The 22,195-nt window shown below is 41.2% G+C and overlaps 1 protein-coding gene across 3 annotated transcripts; it reads left to right on the forward strand.

Annotated features, from left to right (window-relative positions):
* The first annotated feature begins 70 nt into the window (after positions 1-70).
* Positions 71-21,156, forward strand: Dnaaf10 (dynein axonemal assembly factor 10). Of its 3 annotated transcripts, XM_090336778.1 has the most exons (9): positions 73-162; positions 347-582; positions 6,355-6,455; positions 8,271-8,401; positions 11,030-11,131; positions 14,246-14,361; positions 15,578-15,712; positions 16,949-17,046; positions 20,265-21,156. In XM_090336778.1, the coding sequence occupies exons 2-9, from the start codon at positions 400-402 to the stop codon at positions 20,470-20,472; spliced, it is 1,074 nt and encodes a 357-aa protein (XP_090192904.1). In that variant the 5' UTR covers positions 73-162; positions 347-399; the 3' UTR covers positions 20,473-21,156. The 3 variants fall into 3 exon arrangements, with proteins under 3 accessions (XP_090192905.1, XP_090192904.1, XP_090192903.1); XM_090336777.1 differs by having other exon boundaries at positions 74-582; XM_090336779.1 differs by lacking the exon at positions 11,030-11,131 and having other exon boundaries at positions 71-582.
* Positions 21,157-22,195: the final 1,039 nt, after the last annotated feature.

Raw genomic sequence — 22,195 nt, forward strand, 5'->3', positions numbered from 1 at the left:
AGCCCCGCCCCCTTCCCAGCGATCTCCCAGGACGGGAGGGGGCGGGGCTCAGGCGGGCTCTAGGACGGTGTCTGCCTGTCAATACGCCTGATTCTCAGTGTCGCCCGACTTGCCTGATTGTCACAGCCAAAGTATTCGTCACCTCTCATACGCACACGTAAGGTAGTCATTGCGTAAAATGGATAACCATATTTGCGTCTTTGGCGGAAAAATCCTCTTGATCGGATGCAGGATGCATCTGGCATGACTAGAAGGAACTAAGATCTGCGGAGGGCAGAAATGCGAGGACTGAAGTACGGCAGGCGGGAGGGACAAACTACCCTTCTTGTTTGCATCCGGTTTCCAGGTTCCTGTGTTGTCGGGGTCTGAGTGTGGCGGTTACTGAAAGGGAGATCGGCTATGTCGGCCTTCGAGAAGCCTCAGGTCATCGTTCATATCCAGAAGGGCCTCAATTACACCGTGTTTGACTGTAAGTGGGTGCCCTGTAGCGCCAAGTTTGTGACCATGGGCAACTTCGCTCGGGGCACCGGCGTCATTCAACTGTATGAGATCCAGCACGGGGACCTGAAGCTGCTCCGCGAGGTGAGTGCAGGTCCGGGGGACCCGGGGCGGCCGGGGGAGGCCGGGGCCGGGCCGGGGGACCCGGAGCTGCCCGGGGAGGCGGGGGCCGGGCCGGGGCCCCCGGAGCTGCCCGGGGAGGCAGGGGCCGGGCCGGGGGGTCCCGGAGCTGCCCGGGGAGGCGGGGGCCGGGCCGGGGGACCCGGAGCTGCCCGGGGAGGCGGGGGCCGGGCCGGGGGGTCCCGGAGCTGCCCGGGGAGGCGGGGGCCGGGCCGGGGGGTCCCGGAGCTGCCCGGGGAGGCGGGGGCCGGGCCGGGGGACCCGGAGCTGCCCGGGGAGGCGGGGGCCGGGCCGGGGGGTCCCGGAGCTGCCCGGGGAGGCGGGGCCGGACCGGGGGGTCCCGGAGCTGCCCGGGGAGGCGGGGATCGGGCCGGGGCCCCCGGAGCTGCCCGGGGAGGCGGGGATCGGGCCGGGGCCCCCGGAGCTGCCCGGGGAGGCGGGGATCGGGCCGGGGGACCCGGAGCTGCCCGGGGAGGCGGGGATCGGGCTGGGGGTCCCGGAGCTGCCCCGGGAGGCGGGAGGCGCGGTCCGGGCCGGGGGACCTGGAGCTGCCCGTGGAGGCGGGGATCGGGCTGGGGGTCCCGGAGCTGCCCCGAGAGGCGAGAGGCGCGGTCCGGGCCGGGGGACCCGGAGCTGTCCCGGGAGGCGGGGGCCGGGCCGGGGGACCCGAAACTGCCCCGGGAGGCGGGGATCGAGCGGGGGACCCGGAGCTGCCCCGGGAGGCGGGAGGCGCGGTCCGGGCCGGAGGACCTGGAGCTGCCCGGGGAGGCGGGGGCCGGGCCAGGGGGACCCAGAGCTGCCCCGGGAAGCGGTAGGCGGGGGTCTGCGTTCCTCTTAGCCACAGCCTCTGTGCAGCGTCCTCCCCCTACCCCCAAAAAAAGTGTAGTTGGAAATGTACAGGGGCGGAGAAGCCGAGGGCACGTTGGGAGATGATGCTCCCTGAATTCTCGCCGGAGGGCCTCCACGTCCTGCCACCCCCAGCGCAGCCTGGTGTCCTGGGTAAATTCGAGAACCTTTGAGGCAGTTGGCTATGGGTTGGGAGAGGTTGTTAGCAGGCGTCTATCATCGATGCTGCAGAGTGCAGGGTTGGCCGAGAACTCTTAACGGTGGAAAACGACAGAGAAAACCAGCTTGAACCCCCTTCAAGCTGGGTAAAGGATGGATGAGGTTTGGATGAGGAAGTGTTGGAGGCATCATCCACTTTGAATTCCCATGAATGCCTGTTTTCTCTATCCCCCAAGCCCTCAAGAATTGCTAAACAAGGGTGCATGGCCTGTTGTATTCCATCTTTCCTAAAGTCACGTTGAATGTCCCAGTTGCCAGTTCAGGTTATCTGATTTTGATTCCCCGTGCGAAGTAATTTTCCTTTATGGTGCATTTCTTAAATACTTCTTTTCTGTGCTGGAAATTTACCTTCTGCCCCGTTATCTCTTACTTAGATTGTAAACTCCAGGAGCAAGCACTCAAAAAATATATTTGCTGAAAGAATGAGTCAGTGTGTGTGTGTGTGTGTGTGTGTGTGTGTGTGTGTGTGTGTGTGTGTGTGTTTATAAACCTGGGAAATATAAATATTCACCTAGCAATAATTAGTTAACTTGAATGAAGGAATAAATTCGAAACGGGAGAAAGAATTGTAAAAGCCAAATACTAGGAACAAATATTAATCAAGGCTCAATCACAGAGCAGACTTACAAACTTAATTTTAAAAAGATAATTTGTACATACTTCATTAGTACTTCATCTGGTGAAATAATGTCCATTGTTTCTTCTAGGATTTCTGGAAAACTGGCAAATTAATTTTTTTCAAAAGTACTGTTAATAATACGACATAGAAAGTATAAATTGAGGTGTCAGAGAGCATCAGCCATAATTTCAACCTCAGGAATAACCACTTTTATGTTTTTTCCTGGACCCTTTTTGTTGTCTTTTTTGTTTTATCATGAGTTTTGGAGAACTTTCTCTTTCAAAGTACTGTGCTTATAAGGACCAGAAGTGATTGAAAGATGTAGCTCTGAAAAATGTGCTGTCTAAAAATATAGTACAACAAATAAACACATTTAAATACTTGAAAGTGTATTTGTCTAGGGTGATACAGTGATAAAGAATAGAGGTTAAATATACATCTGGTGGTTCTCACCCCTTACTGTCATTGTAATTATTTGAATGTGTTTTATTGCTGTCATTCGTGTGTGTGCATGTTTTAAAATTTCCTGCTGAGTCTGAGATGAGATATGAGCATTGCAGTTCAAAGCCAGCCCAGGCAGTAAAGTCTGTGAGACTAAGTCTGTGAGACTCTTCACTCCAGTTTACCACCAAAGAGCCAGAGTAGCCAGCTTAAAGTGGTAAAGTGCTAACCTTGAGTAAAAAGGCTTGGGGATAGCACCCAGACCCCTAGATCCCTGTATTGGCACTTTCTTACTCTGTTGTATCTAAACTGGAGTATTACCTAGATGGACAGACATCACTATTGTCTTTGAACTACTGCTATATAATTCTAGTGCATGCTGTATTGAGAACAATGGTACCAAATAAAATTTTAGGAAACATACTTGATCTGTGTGTGTGGGGGGGCATATGTGCATGCATGCACACACAACTGGAGCTTGAACTCAGGGCCTCTCTGGTTTTTTTTTTTGTTTGTTTGTTTGTTTTTCAGTCAAGGCTGGTATTCTATCCTTGAGCCATACATCTATGTCCAGCTTTTTGCTGGTTAATTGGAGATAAGGATCTTGGGGAATTTTTCTGTCCTGGCTGGCTCCAAGATCCTCACATCTCATTTTCCTTAGTTGGTTGAATTACAGATATGAGCTGCTAATTCCTGGCCACATAACTGATTTATCATGCTTGATCTGCCCCCAAAATGTGCTCCAAAGTCAGTGCATCTTAAGATAGTTTGTGAAGGAAACGAATCAGTGTCAATAGTGACTGTCACCTTGCTAACTGTATAGAAAGTTAAGCGTAGGGCATCCTGGTGTAGTTGAATAATTGGCTGCACCAGACAAAGGTCTCAAACCAAGAGTCTCTTTCCCTATATCAAGCCTTCCATCAGCTTATAAAACAGCTTTTCCCTAATCGCACAAAATACCAAATGAACAGGAATTGCCCTGAAAAAAAATGCAATAATCGTTGTGGATGTTTATACTATAAAGAAGTAGTGGAAAGCTGATCTTTTAGCTCCTGAATTCACTGGCTGTTAGAATTAGGTTGACTAAACCTTTTAATGTTAATTAAGTAGTGCCAGAATGTGGAGGAGGAAATACTGACAAGCTGTACTAGACCCACCCACAGACAGAACAAAAATAGCTCAGCAGAAATGATCGATCATGGGCTTCTTTAATCATTCCAATGTATTATAGCAAAGAATATCAAAGGCTAGGTCAAGTAAACTATTATGGATGGTCATTTTTGTATCATATCAACAAAAATTATCCCTTAGATGCTTATTTTCTGGGTGAACTATACATATTTTTTAGCCAGTGTTTTAGCAAGAAAGATTTTTCTTTGTTTGCTTGTTTTTTGCCAGTCCTGGGATTGAGCTCAGGGCCTGAGCGCTGTCCTTGGACTTTCTCAAGGCTAGAGCACTACCACTTGAGCCTCAGAACCACTTTTGGCTTTTTTCTATGTATGAGGTACCAAGGAATCGAACCCCAGTCTTTGTGCATGCTATGCAAGCACTCTACCACTAGGCTAAACTCCCAGCCCACTAGAAAGATTTTAAGTTACCATTGAATTATATGCATCATTTCTTTTCCATACAAAATGTTTAACAGACAGAGGGATCCCTTTTGTGCCCTATAAAGCAGTAATGTAGCATTTTTGCTGGAGGCTGGTCCTGTGCCACTTGAGCTATTACTGGTCTCTTGGAGGTTAATTGGAGATAAGAGTCTCATTGATTTTCCTTCCCTGAGCTGGGTGTGAATTGGATCCTTAGTTCTCAGCCTTCTGAGTAGCTAGAATTACAGGTGTGAACCACTGACATCTGCCTCATTTTTTTATTTCCTTTTACCTAGTTTGGTGACTGTATGTACAGATAAACTGTCCCTTATCTGAGATGCTTGGGCCAAGAATTTAAATTTCAGATTTTGGAATATTGGCATATATATAATGAGATATTATGAAAATGAGTCTATATACCCAGACCTGAATACAATTTCATACAATATTTTATTGAGTTTGCTTTTTTTTTTTTTGTGGGCCTAGGCACTGTCCCAGAGCTCTTCAGCTCAAGGCTACCACCCTACCCTTGAGCCAAGCCCCACTTTTGTTTTCTAGAGATTAATTGGAGATAAGAGTCTCAGGTCCTTTTATGTCCCGGCTGGCTTTGAACCTTGATCCTCAGATCTCAGCCTCCTGTGTAGGTAGGATTACAGGTGTGAGCCACCTCACCTGGCTGAGTTTGCCTTTTGACACACATGTGAACTCAGGCATGGAATTTCCCACCTGTGCCATCCTGAAACTTACAGCGTATCAGATTTTGGAGCTTTTTGTAGTTTAGATGTTCATAATAGAGGAGTTTCCCTGTAATAGAAACTCACTAAACGTTGAATGTTGCATGCATTGGGAAAATCTGTGAAGCTGTACACTTCAGCCTCCTGTGATAGGATGGTAATTTATTCTATTTCCAGGGCCCCTTACACAATAGTGTATTCTGTACCTGATTTCTATGAACTTCATACCTTCAACAGTGTGTTAGCATGAGATTGTCTTACTGAGATTGGACACAGTACTCAGAGCAGTAGTCTTTTTTTGTTCTCGTTGTCATTGATCGTGGGGCTTGAACTCTGGGCCTAGGCATTGTCCTAGAGTTCTTCAGCTCAAGGCTAGCACTCTACCATTTGAGCTACAGCACCACCACTTCTGGTTTTCTGGTGATTATTTGGAGATAAGAGTCTCACAGAATTTTGTACCCTGGCTGGCTTTGAACCATGATCCTCAGATCTCAGCCTCTTGAGTAGCTAGGATCACAGGTATGAGCCACCAGCACCTGGCAGTAGTAGCCTTTTAGATGAAAGATACTCATAGCAACATCTTAGTATACACAGGAGTGCAAATCTCTATGAACTGGCAAAGACACAGAGCAAGGATGACATAAACATCTATTGGAGGGCTCTGCAGGAAAACTGGGAGACATAGGAGCATCTTTGTTCTTGGGCCATCTGAGAAGAATGATGTCTTCATTATATTCATATTTCTACTGAGGATCTTAAAGACTAACACATTAAATGCTGAAACTTTCATATTCACAAACCAGTGGAGATGATAGTTGTTCCCATTTAAATGTCTCTCCAGAGAGATGAGAAAAGCAAATTAAAACCATTTTTTGACAGTTAAATAGGGAGGTGTGTGTGTGTGTGTGTGTGTGTGTGTGTGTGTGTGTGTGTGTGTGTGTCCTGGGGCTTGAATGGCCCTGTCCCTGAGTTGTTTTTTTGTTTTTCTCAAAGCTAGGTTATTGGCTTTTGGGTGATTAATAGGAGATGATAGTCTCATGGGCTTTTCTGCTTAGGTGCAACACTCAGATCTCAACCTCTTGAATAGCAAGGACTATATACTGCACCCAGCCACAGCTAAATACTTTTAAAATTTGAGGAATACAACTAAGGAAAGAGCATGTTAAGTTTTTTTTTATTGCTTTTTATAGTATGCATTTCTTCAAATCCCATAGCAGAACCATAAATATTGTGGCTTATGAGTAACTGCTTAAGTAATGTATACTCTTTTTTTTCTCCCACTATCAAGATTGAAAAGGCCAAGCCCATTAAATGTGGAACATTTGGTGCAACATCTTTACAACAGAGATATTTAGCTACTGGAGATTTTGCTGGAAACCTTCATGTATGGTAAGATTATCTAGTCAGTGTTCGGACAGATAGGACAGCACTTTTTTTGTTTTTGGTAGTTTTATTACTCTTCCTCTGAGAGAATTGTAATTGGAATTTTTTGTCATTTAATATTAACTATGAAAGTACGAAGATTATATTTTAATATATATTTCTGGATTTCATCTTTTAACATCCACATTACAATTACTATTTTCCTTTAGCTATTTCAAATTATATTGTCAGTATTTATTTCCTCACATGCTGTTTGATGCTAGTATTTAATCCTCTAGATCTGCAAATGAACTTCTGTTCTCTGCTGTTAGATACAATATACAGGGCTAGTCACTGGCAGCTACTCAAGAGGCTGAGATCTGAGGATCATGGTTCAAAACCAGCCTGGGCAGAAAAATCCATGAGAGTCTTATCTCCAGTTAACCAGCAAAAAGCTGGAAGTGGAGGTATGGCTCAAGTGATAAAGAGCCCAAGGTTGAGCAGATAAAGCAAAGTGAGAGTGGGAGGTTCTAAGTTTAAACTCTAATAATTGGATGTGCGCTCTCGCTCTCTCTCTCTCTCTCTCTCTCTCTCTCTCTCTCTCTCTCTCTCTCTCTCTCTCTCTCTCATACTCAGACCCCTTCACACACATATTCACACCCCCTCACACAAAAAATACAATGTGCAAAACCTCATATATGGCATTGAAAAGTCTACTTTGGAAACATACTGATCACTTCAAATTTACTATTGAGTTAAAAGAGTGGAAATTAGACCACTGTGTACCAGTGGTCAGCATATGGGGGGTGCCATCCACAGATTCTGATTTATAATGTCTGGGGAGCAACCCACAAATCTACGTTCATTTTCGTGCCAGTCCTGGTGCTTGAACTCAAGACCTGGGTGCTATCCTTGAGTTTTTTTTTTTTGTTTTTTTTGCTGCTGCTAGGTCTTGAACATGCAGTCTGGGTACTGTCCCTGAGCTCTTTGTGCTCAAAGTTACCACTTTACCACTGCAGTCATAGTACCACTTCTACTTTGTCTAAGTAGTTTATTAGAAATAAGAATCTCATAGACTTTCCTACCGGGGCTAGCTTCAACCTTCAGTCCTCAGATCGCAGCCTTCTAAATAGCTAGAATTCCTGGTGTGAGCCACCAGCATCTTTTTGAATTTGCTTTTACTAATAAGCACACTTAGATAGACGAGCTTTAAAGAACACTAAAGAGGCACAGGAATTCAAATTCCAAGTTGAAGAATTAAGTTCTCATTGGGTGCTTGGAAGAATATAAAGAGAGGAAAATGTAGAAGTAAATGTATGAATTATCTTCATAGTGAAACTTATTTTTAAGCAAAAATTTGTTTGATATAATTATATACTTAAACATATATGAACATATCATATTTAAATTTATACATAATATAATGTAATATTTATATAAGATAAGTAATATTTATGTATTAAATCCATATGTGTCTGTTTTGTTTGTGTTAGGGCATTTGAACTCAGGACCTCACATTTGCTAGGTAGGAACTATTCTTGGGCCACACCTCGATAGGTCTTGTTTACATGCCTGGGCCATACCTTGTCTATTCTACAGTTCCTGTCATAGCTGGGATTATAGATCACTCCAACACACCTAGCTTCTTTCTACTGAGAATGTTTTCTTGCAGTTTTCTCTCAGCACTGGCCTTGAACTTGGGTCCTCTAGTTCTCAGACATCCAAGTAGCCAGGATTATGGGCAGGTGTGAACCATCCAGACCTACCTGTATAGTCTTACAGTTTAGTTCTGAGCTTAGCTGTTCTGGCTTGAGGTATAAGTAAGCTCTGTTTTCTGTTTAGGAATTTGGAAGCTCCGGAGACCCCTGTGTATTCTGTAAAGGCTCACAAAGAAATTGTAAACACCATAGATGGTGTCGGTGGGCTTGGAATTGGGGAAGGAGCACCTGAAATTGTGACTGGCAGTCGAGATGGTGAGTCAGCTAGTCTAAGTGTTTCGGAATAAATTGTGAAATAGAAGTCTATGGGACAGTGTATACGCATATCCTCATGAAAACCCAATTCAGTCTTCTACCCTCCAGCTCCCAACAAGCTTGCTTCTACATTTTAATGGGCAAGTTTGAGTGCATGTTCTCCCATGTTGCGGACTTTAGTTATGTTAAGATCGAGGCAGTAGCACTATTTTTGTGTTGTGCAAGTCCAGTAACTGATAATGATAGTTTCCTATAAACCTTGAAAAATTTTAAATGTCTTGGCAGGTTTTTGAGGCAGCTGATGATATAATGTGGGTGGCAGCTTTCCATTTCATTTTTTTTAAAGTAGAATTAGCAGTTGTGAAACTTGTCATATTGACAGCCAGTTGAATACCCAAGTTCTGTAATCCATCCATCAAGCACTGTTGAGAACTCCATCTCCCAGGTTTTATCCTAGGTGGCCCATAGTGGGCAGGTCCAAAGCTGTTTCAAAGTCTTGGAGTCAGTTTTTGTTGATTCATGAGCGGAGGCGGGGGTTGCTTGGTACCCTCATTGATGTAAAAGAACTTATTTTAAAAGAGCTAGCACTTTCCAATAGTTGCTCAAGAGTAGCTGTGTTTTAGAAATCAATTGTTTTTACTCATAAGAGCAATATAGATCATAGAAGGTAAAACAGCCTTCAATCTGTTGTATTAAACCATTAGGTTCTCTCTTTCAAGTCATATCTGTACTTTATACGCTAATGTGAATAAGATTAGATATGTTACTTAGTTCATGTAAGATTTGTTAGTACAAATGTTAATGTTTCCATAATTATTATTTTAATGACCATTTTGCTATTGTATGACTACCACAGGATACTTTAACTGTGCCTCCATTAATTAACATTCTATATGCTTTAGTTTGCTACTGTTGTTATTTATTATTGTTAGCTGAGCAACTGAAAATAATTAACAATTATTAGCATAAGAAGAGTAAACATTTCTAGGCTGAGATGTGAAGACTTCAGTTCAAACCCAGTCTAGGCAGGAATCTCTGAAAGACTTTTATTTTCAATAAACTACCAAAAAGCCAGAAGTGGAGTTGTGATTCAAGTGGTAGAGCACTAGCCTTGAAAAAGAAAGCCTTAGGGACAGTGCCCAGACCCTGAGTTCAAGCCCCTATGACCTGTGCATGTGTGCACGCACACAAAAGAAAAAAAAAACATTTTAAAGCAATAGATTCAAAAAATAAACATACTTCGTGATTTCTAAAATTTATTCCCAAAGTTTCTGAAATACATGTTTGTAATGTGGATGACATGGATTTCCAGCCTATTCTAGTGACACTGGTTTTCTTTTTTCTTTCTGATTTTATTTATTTGTTTGTTTGTTTATTGATTGATTATAGGTCTTGAGCTTGAACTCAGGAACTGAGTGCTGACCCTTAGCTGTTTTGCTCAAGATTGATGTTCTACTACTTGAGTCACAGCTCTACTTTTCCCCTCTGATTTTATAAATAGAAAATAGTACTCCATTCCAACTTGTATTAGTGTCTTTCTGTTTACTTACTAATTCATTTTGTTTTATGAGTTGTCTTTTTATGTTCTTGGCTAATTTTAGGTGTTATGAGCTTACCATAAATCTTACCAATTTGTGTAAACAGTGTAGGATTAGATAATAATCTCATATTTTTAAGAAATGTTTTTCTTCTTATTGAAGTCTTTATAATCAGCAGCTTTATCCTTGGAGATAAATCTAGTGAGATATCTCCTCCTTTCCTGAATTTATTACTGCCTTTAAGGTTTTCTGTTTCTGTTTTCTCTCAGATACTTATAATTACCTTTTAGTCATATATTTGCATTTCTTGTAGTCATTGCCAATACTTAGTAGTCCTATAAAAGAACTTAAAGGAGGGGATTGAAATTGATAAGAAATATTTGTTAATTTTAACATTGCCTTCCTTATGACTACCTAAGGAAAATTAAACTTAATTGTGTGAAAACAGTATTCCTAAAAACCCCATGTAAAAAAAACTGTAGATGTAAAAAGTAGAGCTTTTCTTCTGTATAAGAAAAATGCTAAGAGGCTGGGAGTTTGGCCTAGTGGTAGAGTGCTTGCCTAACATGCACAAAGACCCAGGTTCTTCGGTACTACACACATAGAAAAAGCCAAAAGTGGTGCTGTGGCTCAAGTGGTAGAACTCTAGCTTTGAGAAAGCCAAAGGACAGTGCTCAGGCCCTGAGGTCAAGTCCCAGGACTGGCAAAAAAAAAAGAAAAGAAAAGAAAAGAAAGACAAAGAAAAGTACTATATAAGGGGAAAACAAAAAATCAAAATAATGCTAGTATTCTAAGTAAATAACATTAATTTTAGGTCAAACAAAGAAAATAAGGCATGGTTTGATTACATAACACTTGTGTTTGCCCTGTAGTCATAACTTGTGGAAAACTTAGGAACAGTTGTTGGCTTTTCTGTGTATTTGTTACAAAATCATGTTAAACAATAGCATATGGGCTCTGTGTCTGATATCAAGTAATACTTAGCCAATTAGAAATCAGGCAAATGTGCTTTCACATACCTTAATATCTGTCATACCGCCATGTGATCAGTCACTGCTGATTTTTGCCAGCTCACTTTTATTCCTGGCAGGAACTGTGAAGGTTTGGGATCCACGGCAAAAAGATGACCCTGTTGCTAATATGGAACCTGTACAAGGAGAGAACAAGAGAGACTGTTGGACAGTGGCATTTGGTAAACTATGGGGAATGCTGGCATTGGGAGTTCAGATGGAAAAATCACAGTACTAAGTGTAACTGATTGTAGAATTTATTTGTTAGAGCTTTTGTTGTTGTTTGTTGTTATTGTTGTTTTGTATTGGAATGCCAAGCCTGGGCTCTGTGGCTGAGGTTTTTTTGCTCAAGGCTAGTGTTGTACTACTTTAGAGTAGTTATTTGGAGATAAGAGTCTTGTAGACTTTTCCTTCTTCTTCTGGCGTTGAACTGCTATTCTCAGATCTCAGTCTCCTCACTAGCTAAGATTACAGGTCTGAACCACTGGCACCCACCTAGATAATGTTGACTTAAACTGTTTAGAATTGTGCTTAGATTATTTAGTGTTCAGAAATGCTTGCTATTAAATATTCACCTAGTTAAATAAATTTTTCTTGTAGGTACTGGAATTTGAATTCGGGGCTTTGGGCTGCTTGCTAGGCTTTTGCTCCATCTACCACTTGAACCATGCTGCCATTGTTGATATAGTTGGTAACTATATCAACACTTTAATGGTGCTTTTCTAAGCAGAGCCTCAAATTCAAATAGTAGCCCAACAAATTGCTTACATATTAGGCTGTGCTTGTTTTCTAGAAAATAGGCCATTTATTTCTTTTGAGTACAAAAATTAATTTTTGCTGCTAATGGAAATGGACCATAGTTAGGTTGTTTTTTTAAAGCAAGGTATTGATGTGTAGCCTAAATTGGCCTTCAACTTTTTATTCCTTCTTCCTCAGTCTCCTGAATAATTGAATTATAGGCATGTACCACTCCCTCTGGCTCCATATATGGCTTTCAACCTCTCTCTTTGTTCTGTTCTTCCCCAATATAATCCTACTCAGTTAACAAGAATGAAAAGTGAATTTGATATTCAAAACTATTTACTATGATTTTTTTAATGGATACTTGTGTATGTATTTACTGGTATTGAGAACCTCACACATATGCAAGTACTCTACCACTGAGTTACATTCCCAGTCCTTTTCAGATTTTCTTTTCAGTTTCTCCTTTGCACAACTAATTGATGCAAATGAAAAAGAAGAGTGTTTTTTTGTTGTTTGTTTTAGATTTTAAGGCAGGGTCTTGCTCATTCCCTAGGCAATTGGAACTTCGTACCTCAGCCTCTGGAGTAGCAGCTGGGATTACATGTGTGCATCATCACTATGCCTACCTAGGACATATTTAATCAGAGAAAGTGTTTATATTTCCAGCTTATTTCTTTCCTGTGGGTATTACTTTGTGCTTATATACTATGAGCAGTGATATGAGCTAACATGTATTTGGGGTGGTAGAAATTTCAGGATCAGTATTTAGAATGGTTCTTTGCAAATTGATATCATAATAAGCATGTGGTTTAGTAAAAAGAACATGAGGTCCACATTAATTGCAGTGTGAGATAGGAGGAATGAAAAGTACCATGAAGCATAGACAGATACAGAAGGTGTCCAGAGGGATTGATACCTCACACCAAAGATTCATTGGGTTTTCACCTCAGATGTTGAAGGGACATTTCAATTACAGGGAATAACTTGAAAGTGCCCAAAATTTTTTCTGGAAAGGAATGGTGGTAGGAGTAGTCTTAGGGAAGGTGCTGGACAATGGCCAAGAGTGTTTGAATGGTATGGAGGCACAGGTAAACTTCTGAAGGCATTTAATGAGGAATTAGGTTCTGCATCTATAAACTCTTAACAGGTGAAGTGTGGAGAGGAGAAAGGAGTGGCCAGGAGCGGTGAGGTCACACTTTTGGCAATGTTCCTGGGAGGTGCAGTTACCTGCCTAAGCACCAAGACTACAAGATTATGTTATAGCAGAATAAATAGAACATGTCAGACTTTGGGATATAAGATACAAGACAAAGATTTATTTCCATGGTGACTGAATTTTGACAGTCATCATGAAGTGAAAGATGTTGTTAATTCAAAATGCTAGATGGTGGCCGGTGTCTTACACTTGTAACCCTAGCTATTGGAAAGGCTGAGATTTGAGGCTCTTGCTTTGAAGCTAGCCATGGCAAGAAAGTCTGTGAGACTTTTCTATCTAGTTAACCAGAAAACAAAACAAAAGAAAAAGCCAGAAATGGAGGTGATGCTCAAGTGGTAGAATGCCAGCCTTGAGTGAGAAAAGCTCAAGGACAGAGCTTAGTCCCTGAGTTCAAGACCCATGACTGGCATACTTGCATGTGCGCGCGCGCGCGCACACACACACACACACACACACACACACACACAATGGGTGGGATGCCTTTAAGGGAAGATGACAAAGACAGTAGTTTAGAACATCACAAGGTTATAAGATGCTGCTGCACCATCCTCTAGTTGGACTCTGGACAGGAAAAGGCCAGGCATTGTGATAAGACACCCAGATAACCTAGCACACACTTTCCGGAATTTAATTACAGAATATAGACGTCAGATGCACTCACTAACCCTAGTCCCATCGTGTTCCACCTCATTGCAGCCTCCCTTGTAAATACAGAAGAACATTAGAAGTTTTTGCCAAATAAGTAAGCTTTGTTTCTGTTTGTATTGAAACATAGTTACTGTCAAGAAGAGAAATAGAAACAGGATATCTGTAGTGTTTGTAGTCTGAATTAAGAGAACATTGTCTTTCAACTTCAAATCCTATGAATCCTTCCACATAACTCTTTGGTACTGAACTTTGTTTTAAAAAGTAATGAACTTGGTTTTAAAAAATTGAATGCCAATTCAATTATCTTGACATCTTGTCAGGACTGATAAAATGAAATTCTGCCTATCAAGAGGTTTTGTTTTGTTTTATTTTTGTGCTGGTTCTGAGACTTGAACTTAGGGCCTTATCTGTCTGTTAGGTGTTTTTGTTTTTGTTTTTGCTACGGTTGGTGCTCTCCTACTTGAGCCACATAGCTCTACTTCTGGCATTTTAGTGATTAAGTAGCGATAAATCTCCCAGATTTTCTCATCTTGGCTGCCTTTGAATTGTAATATTTAGATCTCAGCTTCCTGATGAGCTACCAGCATCTGGCCTCGATGTGGTTTTTATAAGTGAGATGTATTTGATAACATTTTTTTAGTAGCTTCCAAAGTTATGAAAACCTGAAATGTTGTATCTTGACTTGCAGGCAATGCTTATAATCAAGAAGAACGTGTTGTTTGTGCTGGCTATGATAATGGAGATATCAAACTGTTTGACCTCAGAAATATGTCACTGCGGTGGGAGACAAACATAAAAAATGGGGTAATGTACGGTCTAATGCTATTCAGTTACTCTGTGTTTCTGTTCCCCTTGAACCATAATTAAGTTTTTGGAAGCACCTTAGACAAGCCTTTATTAATGTTCTGCCTTGCTTTGTTTTGTCTTGTTATGCTAGGGATTCACCTTGGGGCTTCGTGCTTGCTAGGCAGGTGTTCCACCATTTCCACTTGAACATTATCCCATCTCATTGCCTTCACTTTGATTTCAGGTTGGGTTTCTAGTTTTTGTCCAGAGTACTGGACTGTAATCCTTCTGTTTCTCCCTCCCCAGTAGCTGGGGTAACAGGAATATGCCACCATACCTGGCTTGTTTTTGAGATAGGAGTTTCTTTAACTTTTGACTGGGCTTGCTTCAAACTGTAATCTCCCTGTCTGCCTCCCAATTTACTGAAATTACAGGCATACATCACCATTCTTGGCTTACAAATGACCCTGGGAGCCATAACCCCTTGAGAATCCAATGAAAACCCTGCTTTCTTTCTTCAGCAAGTGGACTCACTCCTCTTTGGTTTGCCCAGCATCAAAGAAGTCAGTTGACCCAGACCCATCTGTCAATCCTGCAGGGTGTACAGTGCGATACCAAGAACAAATAAGAGGCTTCTCTTCTTCCCTGGCGTTATAACAACTTCTCTAACAACTTCTCCAACTATCTTTGAGGTGTTGATTCCTGAGTGTGCACCTGTACAGAAGAACATGATTGCCATTTGTTTCTGGGGCAGCCTTGATAGCTAAATGATGTGAAGTTGCCTGTTAGCTTTTAAGATGTGTTCACTGAGCATTTGAGCCCATGATTTTGTTATCAGAGTAACAATAATGTTGCTTTTTGTTTTGGTTGGTCATGGGGATTGAACTCTGGGCCTGGGCATTGTCCCTGAGCTCTTTAGCTCAAGGCTAGTGCTCTGCCACTTGAGCCACAGCACCAGTTCTGGTTTTTTGGTGGTTAATTAGAGACAACAGTCTCATAGACTTTTGTGCTGGGGCTGGCTCTGAACTGCAAACCTCAGATCTCCGCCTTCTGAGTAGCTAGGGTTACATGTATGAACCACTGGCACCTGACCCACAATAATATGTTTTGATTGAAAAAGTGACTGTTTAAATACTGTCACATGATCTGATTATTTTAAAGCTATTTTACCAAGTTTCAGTGACTTTCTTCAGTAATAGTGAGTTTATCAGTAATAAATATTCTCTGCTTTCAGGTATGTAGCTTGGAATTTGACCGAAAAGACATAAGTATGAATAAGCTAGTGGCTACGTCTCTGGAAGGAAAATTCCATGTCTTTGATATGCGAACACAGCATCCCACCAAAGGTTTTGCCTCTGTTTCAGAAAAGGTATGAGGAAAATGTCCTCTGTGGAGAGGAATGGTAGCTTGTTTTAGACTAATAAATCCAATTAGTCATCAGCTTTCCTCCAGGTCTTTATATGAAAGGAGCTATTTTTATTATATTCTTGTGAAATCTTGACACGTTTTTTTATATCAAGAATAATTTCCCAAAGTTTACCAAATGGAAACGTCTTCCTTATAATAAAGCTCTTAGTTGGCTAGGAATCTTATTTTGTAATATAGGGATAGTCACAAGAAACCTGACAAGAATTTCATCATCAGAAACTGATCCTGATGTTTTCTAATATATATATGATGTTCATGTTAATATGCAGTTAATATACTTTTCAAAATATACACATAAATCATTGTTATTTCATTGTGTGTTTTTTTATATTCTAGCTTTCGATATTAAGTGAAAGTATTTATTTATTCCTCCCCTCCTAAGTGAAATTATTTAAAGCATCAGTTACTGTGCTTAATACGCAGTAGTTATTAAAAAAAAAAGTTATATGCTTATGTGACTGTAAATCTGTGGTCCTTATTTTGAAAACTGAACAAATCAATGCAATATAATTATAAAGGGGAACTTTATTTTTGCCACTCAGTTTTTCTGGGAACCTAAGACTGCTATAAAAACTAGTCTGAGGCTGGGAGTTTGGCCTAGTGGTAGAGTGCTTGCCTAGCATGCATGAAGACCCGGGTTCGATTCCTCGGTACCACATATACAGAAAAAAAACCGGAAGTGGTGCTGAGGCTCAAGTGGTAGAGCTCTAGCCTTGAGAAAGTCCAAGGACAGTGCTCAGGCCCTGAGCTCAAGCCCAGGACTGGCAAAAAAAAAACACCAAAAAAAAAAACAACAAAAAACTAGTCTGAGAAGAAAATTAGTCTGTACTTTTCTTTTGCTAAGGAAAAGATATTTATTTGTATTTAGGGTGCTTTTCTCTTAGAATGAACTAGGGATGTTTAAATATGTAAATCTAGTCCTATAATTTATATGGTACTATAGACATTTTTTAATCCAGTACAATTTTGTTCATAAAGCAATAAAGAAAATAATGCTTTTCCTAATTTCTGATGGGCTCTCATAAGTTCCCTTAGGCCTCAAGAAGAGATGTGTTAGAAAACAACCTTTTTCCTTTCCAAACCACTAGAATTATGGAAATAACTCTTTGTTTGTGAGATTTCTCTTCAGGGATGCCATTTAGCATGTAAATGACAGTGTGCCTCTTGTTCTTTCTAGGCTCATAAATCTACCCTCTGGCAGGTCCGACACCTGCCCCAGAACAGAGAACTCTTTCTGACAGCTGGAGGCGCAGGCAGCCTTCACCTCTGGAAGTAGTAAGTCCTCACCAGTGTGCTCTGCTCCTTTTTAAGTACTTGTGGGTGTAAAGTAGGATTCGATTGAACTTTTGTCTTTTTTTTCTTCCTTTGACTTACCGGTTCATTTGGGTATGATTGAAACTTTCATGCTGTTACATAATTGTTGTTTTCTAAGCATGTTTTTTCTTTATATCCTTAATATGTTAGCCTTCTTTTGGCACACTGACTATAGTTTTCATTGTAGTTTTATCTTCCATGCATCAAGAGCTTAGGAACTTTTAAGTATAAATTTGAAGTCCTAATTTCTGCACACACATTTTTTTTTTTTTAATTCAGGGCTTGAATTCAGAGTCTCTTCTTCAACCTTTTCACTTGTGGTGGTGTTGTGCTGCCTGAGCAATACCTCCACTTATACTTTTTTGCTGATTAATTGGAAATAAGAGGATAACTTTGTTTCCCTGTCTAGGCTGGTTTCAAACCAAGATTCTATTATTTTAGCCCCCAAAGTAGTTAGGATTATAGCTGTTGACCCACCAGTGCCCAATGCCAGCCTTTGAAAAATAAAATGAAAAACTTAGACTCAGTCTTTAGCCAAATATGATCCACTTGTCATTAGAACTCAAACTCCAAAAGGTAGAAAAAAGACTGGAAAATTTGGTTTTAGATCCTGATAATTCATTTGCCTAAATTCATATGATATCATTGCAGTAGAACCACAAACAGAGCCCAAGACTCCTGACTGGTTTTTGTGTTAGTTACTTTTGCATAGCTGTGACAAAGTCCCTGACAGAACAATTCGCGGCTCATGGTTTCAGAGCCTTAGCCTCATGCCTTGGTCAAACATGTCAGTGGAAAAATGAATGGTGCTTACTCACTGCAGAGAAGGGAAGGGACTTGGATAATATAACCTTCAAAGCCTCATCTCTGGTCACCTAATTCTTTTAATTAGACCCACCTGCTAAAGTGGGCGTCTTTTCTAGATGTTCCCCAAAGCAGCACCACTAGCTAGGTCCAAGTGTGAACATTAACCAGCAGGGAACATTGCATATTCAAACCATAACAATCTCCAAGAAAAGTCCTACTATTGAATTTGCCTTCTGTGAACCTGGTCTGATGAGGCACTGTGAGAGCAGTCAGTAGGCACTGTTTAAACATCTGATACAAATTGAGAGCCTGTGATGTTTCTGAATTCCTTTCTTAGCTAAGTAAGTAGCTTAAAAAGCGTGAGTACACACGCACACACACACACACACATATATATCTATAACTGGTAAGTTTTTGTTTCTTTGTGCTGATACAAGAGTTTGAATTCAGAGCCTTCACTTGGACACAGGTTGGTAGGGCTACCTGGAGCCCATACTTTCTCCTTAGTGCTACAATCTTGGCCCAGGAACTGAGTGGCTATGTGGCAGTGTGGGCTTTCTGTGAACTAACGGGAAGTATCACAGAGCCTGGGGAAAGCAGGAGAGAGACACTGTACTTCTGTTGTAAGAGGGAAAACCTGGAAACCAGGCACGGTGGCTCACACCTGTAATCCTAGCTGTTCAAGAGGCTGAGATCTCTGAGGATTGCTGTTCAAAGCCAGCCCAGGCACTAAAGTTCATTAGACTCTTATCTCCAATTAACCACTAGAAAACCGGAACTGGTGCTGTGCCTCAAGGAGTTGGGCTGTAGCCTTGAGCTGAAGAGCACAGGGACATCACCCAGGCCCAGAGTTCAAGCCCTATGAGAGGAGAAAGAGAAAGAGGGGGTGGGAGAGAGAAAGAAAACTGTAGAGGCTCTGTTTTGCTTGTGTATAAGAGATGTGTAGATATTTCTGGTAAAATATAAAGCCAATAGGAGAGGGATTGATTTTTTTGTTGTTGTTCCAGTATGGGGTTTTTCTTTCTTTAGTTTTGTGTATTGGTCCTGGGGCTTGAACTTAGGACCTTGGGCATTGTCCCAGAGCTTTTTTGTTTTGCTTTGTTTTGTTTTTATGCCAATCCTGGGGTTTGCAGTCAGGGCCTGGGTGCTGTCCCTGAGCAGCTTTGCCTCAAGGCTAGCACTCTACTTGAGCCACAGTGCCCCTTTCAGCTTTTTCTCAGTAGTTTTTTGGAGATCAAGTCTCATAGATACTCCTGCCTGGACTGGCTTTGGACCCTGATCTTAGATCTCAGCTTTAAGAGTAGCTAGGATTAGGTATGAGCCGTTGGTACCCCAGGGCCAATGTTTTTATTAACAGTACTTCAGGATTTCAGTGTGAATACTCCATACAGTGTACAGTGTGTTCTGAAAACGCTTACATATTCTGTTATATTTTATATATTTCCTTGGCTCTCCTCTTTTCAAACACAATTTCATTTTCAAACACCAGTTTCATTATGTTCTCTTCATGTGTGTGTGTCTATTATGTGTATGTATAATACATATAATTTATATATACAGTTGCAAGTGCATTTTATATCTATCCATCCATCTACTTGGAAAGAAAAAATTTCCTCCAAACACCAGTAAAACACACACATGTATGTACACATACATCCATAATTGAGGAGTTTTTGGTTTTGCTTTTTTGTGCTGGTATCAGGGCTTGAGTTCAGGAATTCAGCTGGACAAGTTTAACTAGCAGCTAGGCATAAGGCCACCTCTAGCCCATTCTTGTACTTTGTAGCACATACAAAGTACACACACACACACACACACACACATCTAATTGTCACAATCCTAGTTTATATTGCCAGTTAAATTTTGCCATTTGGTGGAACAGTTATATTTGTCTCCCCCCTCCCTTTGGAAAAATATAACTCTTAATTGAATCTTCTCCCTTTTTTAGTATGGCTATATTAGGGTTAGATTTATATAGAAGTATAGAAAGATCTACACACACATGTACACAGGTGTGTGTGAGTGTGTGTGTGTGTGTGTGTGTGTGTATGTCCATACATAGGATTATATGAAAAGGAAAAACGTCTTTTTGCATTATCCTGATAGTTGATTAGTGGAGAAAGTTTAAAATTGCTACACTTTACATTGGACTGTAGTCTAGGTGAAAGAAAGAACCCTTCTATAGGATGTTTTGGGAATGGGGCTTGCATACAACTCAACATTATGAAGATTCTTGAAGAATCTGTTAGTTCTAGAAACCAAGTAGAAAGAAAACTAATGTCATTAAAGTTTATGGATAAAACTGAAATGGAAATGCTAACCGACCACACCTTTTCTCCCCTTCCTGCTGTGACCTGTGACCTGGCATTCAGTGAGTACCCCATGCAGCGCTCCAAGAAAGATTCTGAGGGCATGGAGATGGGAGTCATGGGCTCTGTGAGCCTCCTGCAGAACGTGACGCTGTCCACCCAGCCCATTTCCAGTGTGGACTGGAGTCCGGACAAAAGGGGGCTGTGCATCTGCAGTTCGTTTGACCAGATGGTGAGAGTACTGATTGTTACAAAACTCCAGACAATTTGATCTGAAGACCACAGACCTAGAGCTTTCTAGAGAGACACTCAGAAATGAAGTTGTGTCCTGGGGTCCTCTGACTCACCAAACAATCAGATTTGGCTGGTGAACTAAGGGCATAGGCACCAATCTCCAGCCTCTTTCCAGGTGCCATCAGTGACTTAACTAGATACTTGCTGCTGCACTTGGGCCACATAACTCCAGGACCAGTTCTTCTCTCTCATCCATTCCTAATGCAAAGTCAGAAGCCAGGGTAGGGTACACATCTGTAGTTCCAGCTGCTTGGGAAGCTGAGGCAGAAGAATCACTTGAGTTCTTGAATTCCAGGTCAACTTGGACACCGTTGAGAGACATCATCTCATCATCCTAAAAAAATTAATTAAAAATAAGTAAAAAAATGTTACCAGGTGCCAATGGCTCACATCAATAATCCTAGCTGAGGATTACAGGAGGCTAAGCTACAATGAGGATTGTAGTTTGAAGCCCGCCTGGGCTGGAAAGTCTGTCGGACTCTCATCTTCATGTAACCAGCAAAAAGCTTGAAGTGGAGGGGTAGCTGTCATGGTAGAGCACTAGCCTTGAGTGAAAAAGCTCAGGGACAGTGCCCATGCCCAGAGTTTAAGCACCAGGACTGGCATGTGCACAACACATACACACACACACACACACACACACACACACATATACACACGCGCGCACGCGCACACAGAGTTTTGGAATTAAATTTTAAAAATGAAATTAAAACTGAAAACCAAAGTTAATTGTTGATATTTAAAGATATTTTAAATGTTTACTGTGTCTCCAAGGTTTCATATTTTCTCTTTTATACTTGTGTTGTATTTTAGTGTTTACAATATTGTGAGAGGAGTTACTTCATTCTTTAAAATAGTTTGCCTTAGAAAATCACTACTGTGAATTAACCTTCTCAGTACATTTTGAGGAATTCCAGTAACTTTCTGTACAGAACATTTTACTGAGTACAAAAAACTGACTTTTCAGCAGTATAATTCATAAAATGAAATATCGTAATTACAGACTCTTTTGTACTTAGAATGCAGGAGCAGAGGTAGTGAGACTTGATTGTTGATTGTGATGAATGAGGATGAAATATTGGAGACTGAGGAGTTTAAAGCCTTATTTTTTGTGTCAAGCCTTTTACATATATTTTATAAATAAACATACATTTTTGAAGTCTGGAAGCTTTGGTTCTTTCAGCAGTGATAATAAAGTACACACTGTCACTCTGGCTCTGTCGATGCTTAATAAGTTCCTCTTGGTTCACTGGCTCTTTTCCGTTCCTCACATGTTTTGCTTGGCCTTTGGGGGTACCAACTTAGTCCCACTGATGAAGCCTGTACCCCACCTCCAGTCTAGAGCTCAGAGACACCCAAATACTCTAGCAATATGTGTCATATGTAAAGTGTGTGTGATGGGCAATTAAGTTTGAAAACTGCCTTATAGTTCCCCAAATGTCTCATAGTACAATGGTATGGGCATAATTTTGAAAGTAAATATGAAATTGGTCTCTATAAAATTTCTTTCTGTAGATTTTTATCCCTATTATTTAAGAAGGGGGAAAAAACTCCAGGAAATTAGTGAACATCTCTTAGAATATTATTACAATTTGTTTTGTTTTGTTTTTATTTTGCCAGTCCTGGGGACTGAACTCAGGGCCTGACCACTGTCCTTGGGCTTTCTCAAGGCTAGAGCTCTAACACTTGAGCCACAGCAC

Source organism: Megascapheus bottae, chromosome 7, assembly GCF_031878675.1.
Source record: "Megascapheus bottae isolate mThoBot1 chromosome 7, mThoBot2.hap1, whole genome shotgun sequence".
In the NCBI taxonomy this organism is placed as follows: Eukaryota; Metazoa; Chordata; class Mammalia; order Rodentia; family Geomyidae; genus Megascapheus; species Megascapheus bottae.

Excerpts from the sequence above, each read along its gene's own strand:
- Dnaaf10 (XM_090336778.1), top strand. The coding sequence starts at position 400 with ATGTCGGCCTTCGAGAAGCCTCAGGTCATCGTTCATATCCAGAAGGGC. Across the intron at positions 11,132-14,245 it reads CTGTTGGACAGTGGCATTTG|GCAATGCTTATAATCAAGAA; the intron begins GTAAACTATGGG and ends CTTGACTTGCAG. Across the intron at positions 14,362-15,577 it reads AGACAAACATAAAAAATGGG|GTATGTAGCTTGGAATTTGA; the intron begins GTAATGTACGGT and ends CTCTGCTTTCAG.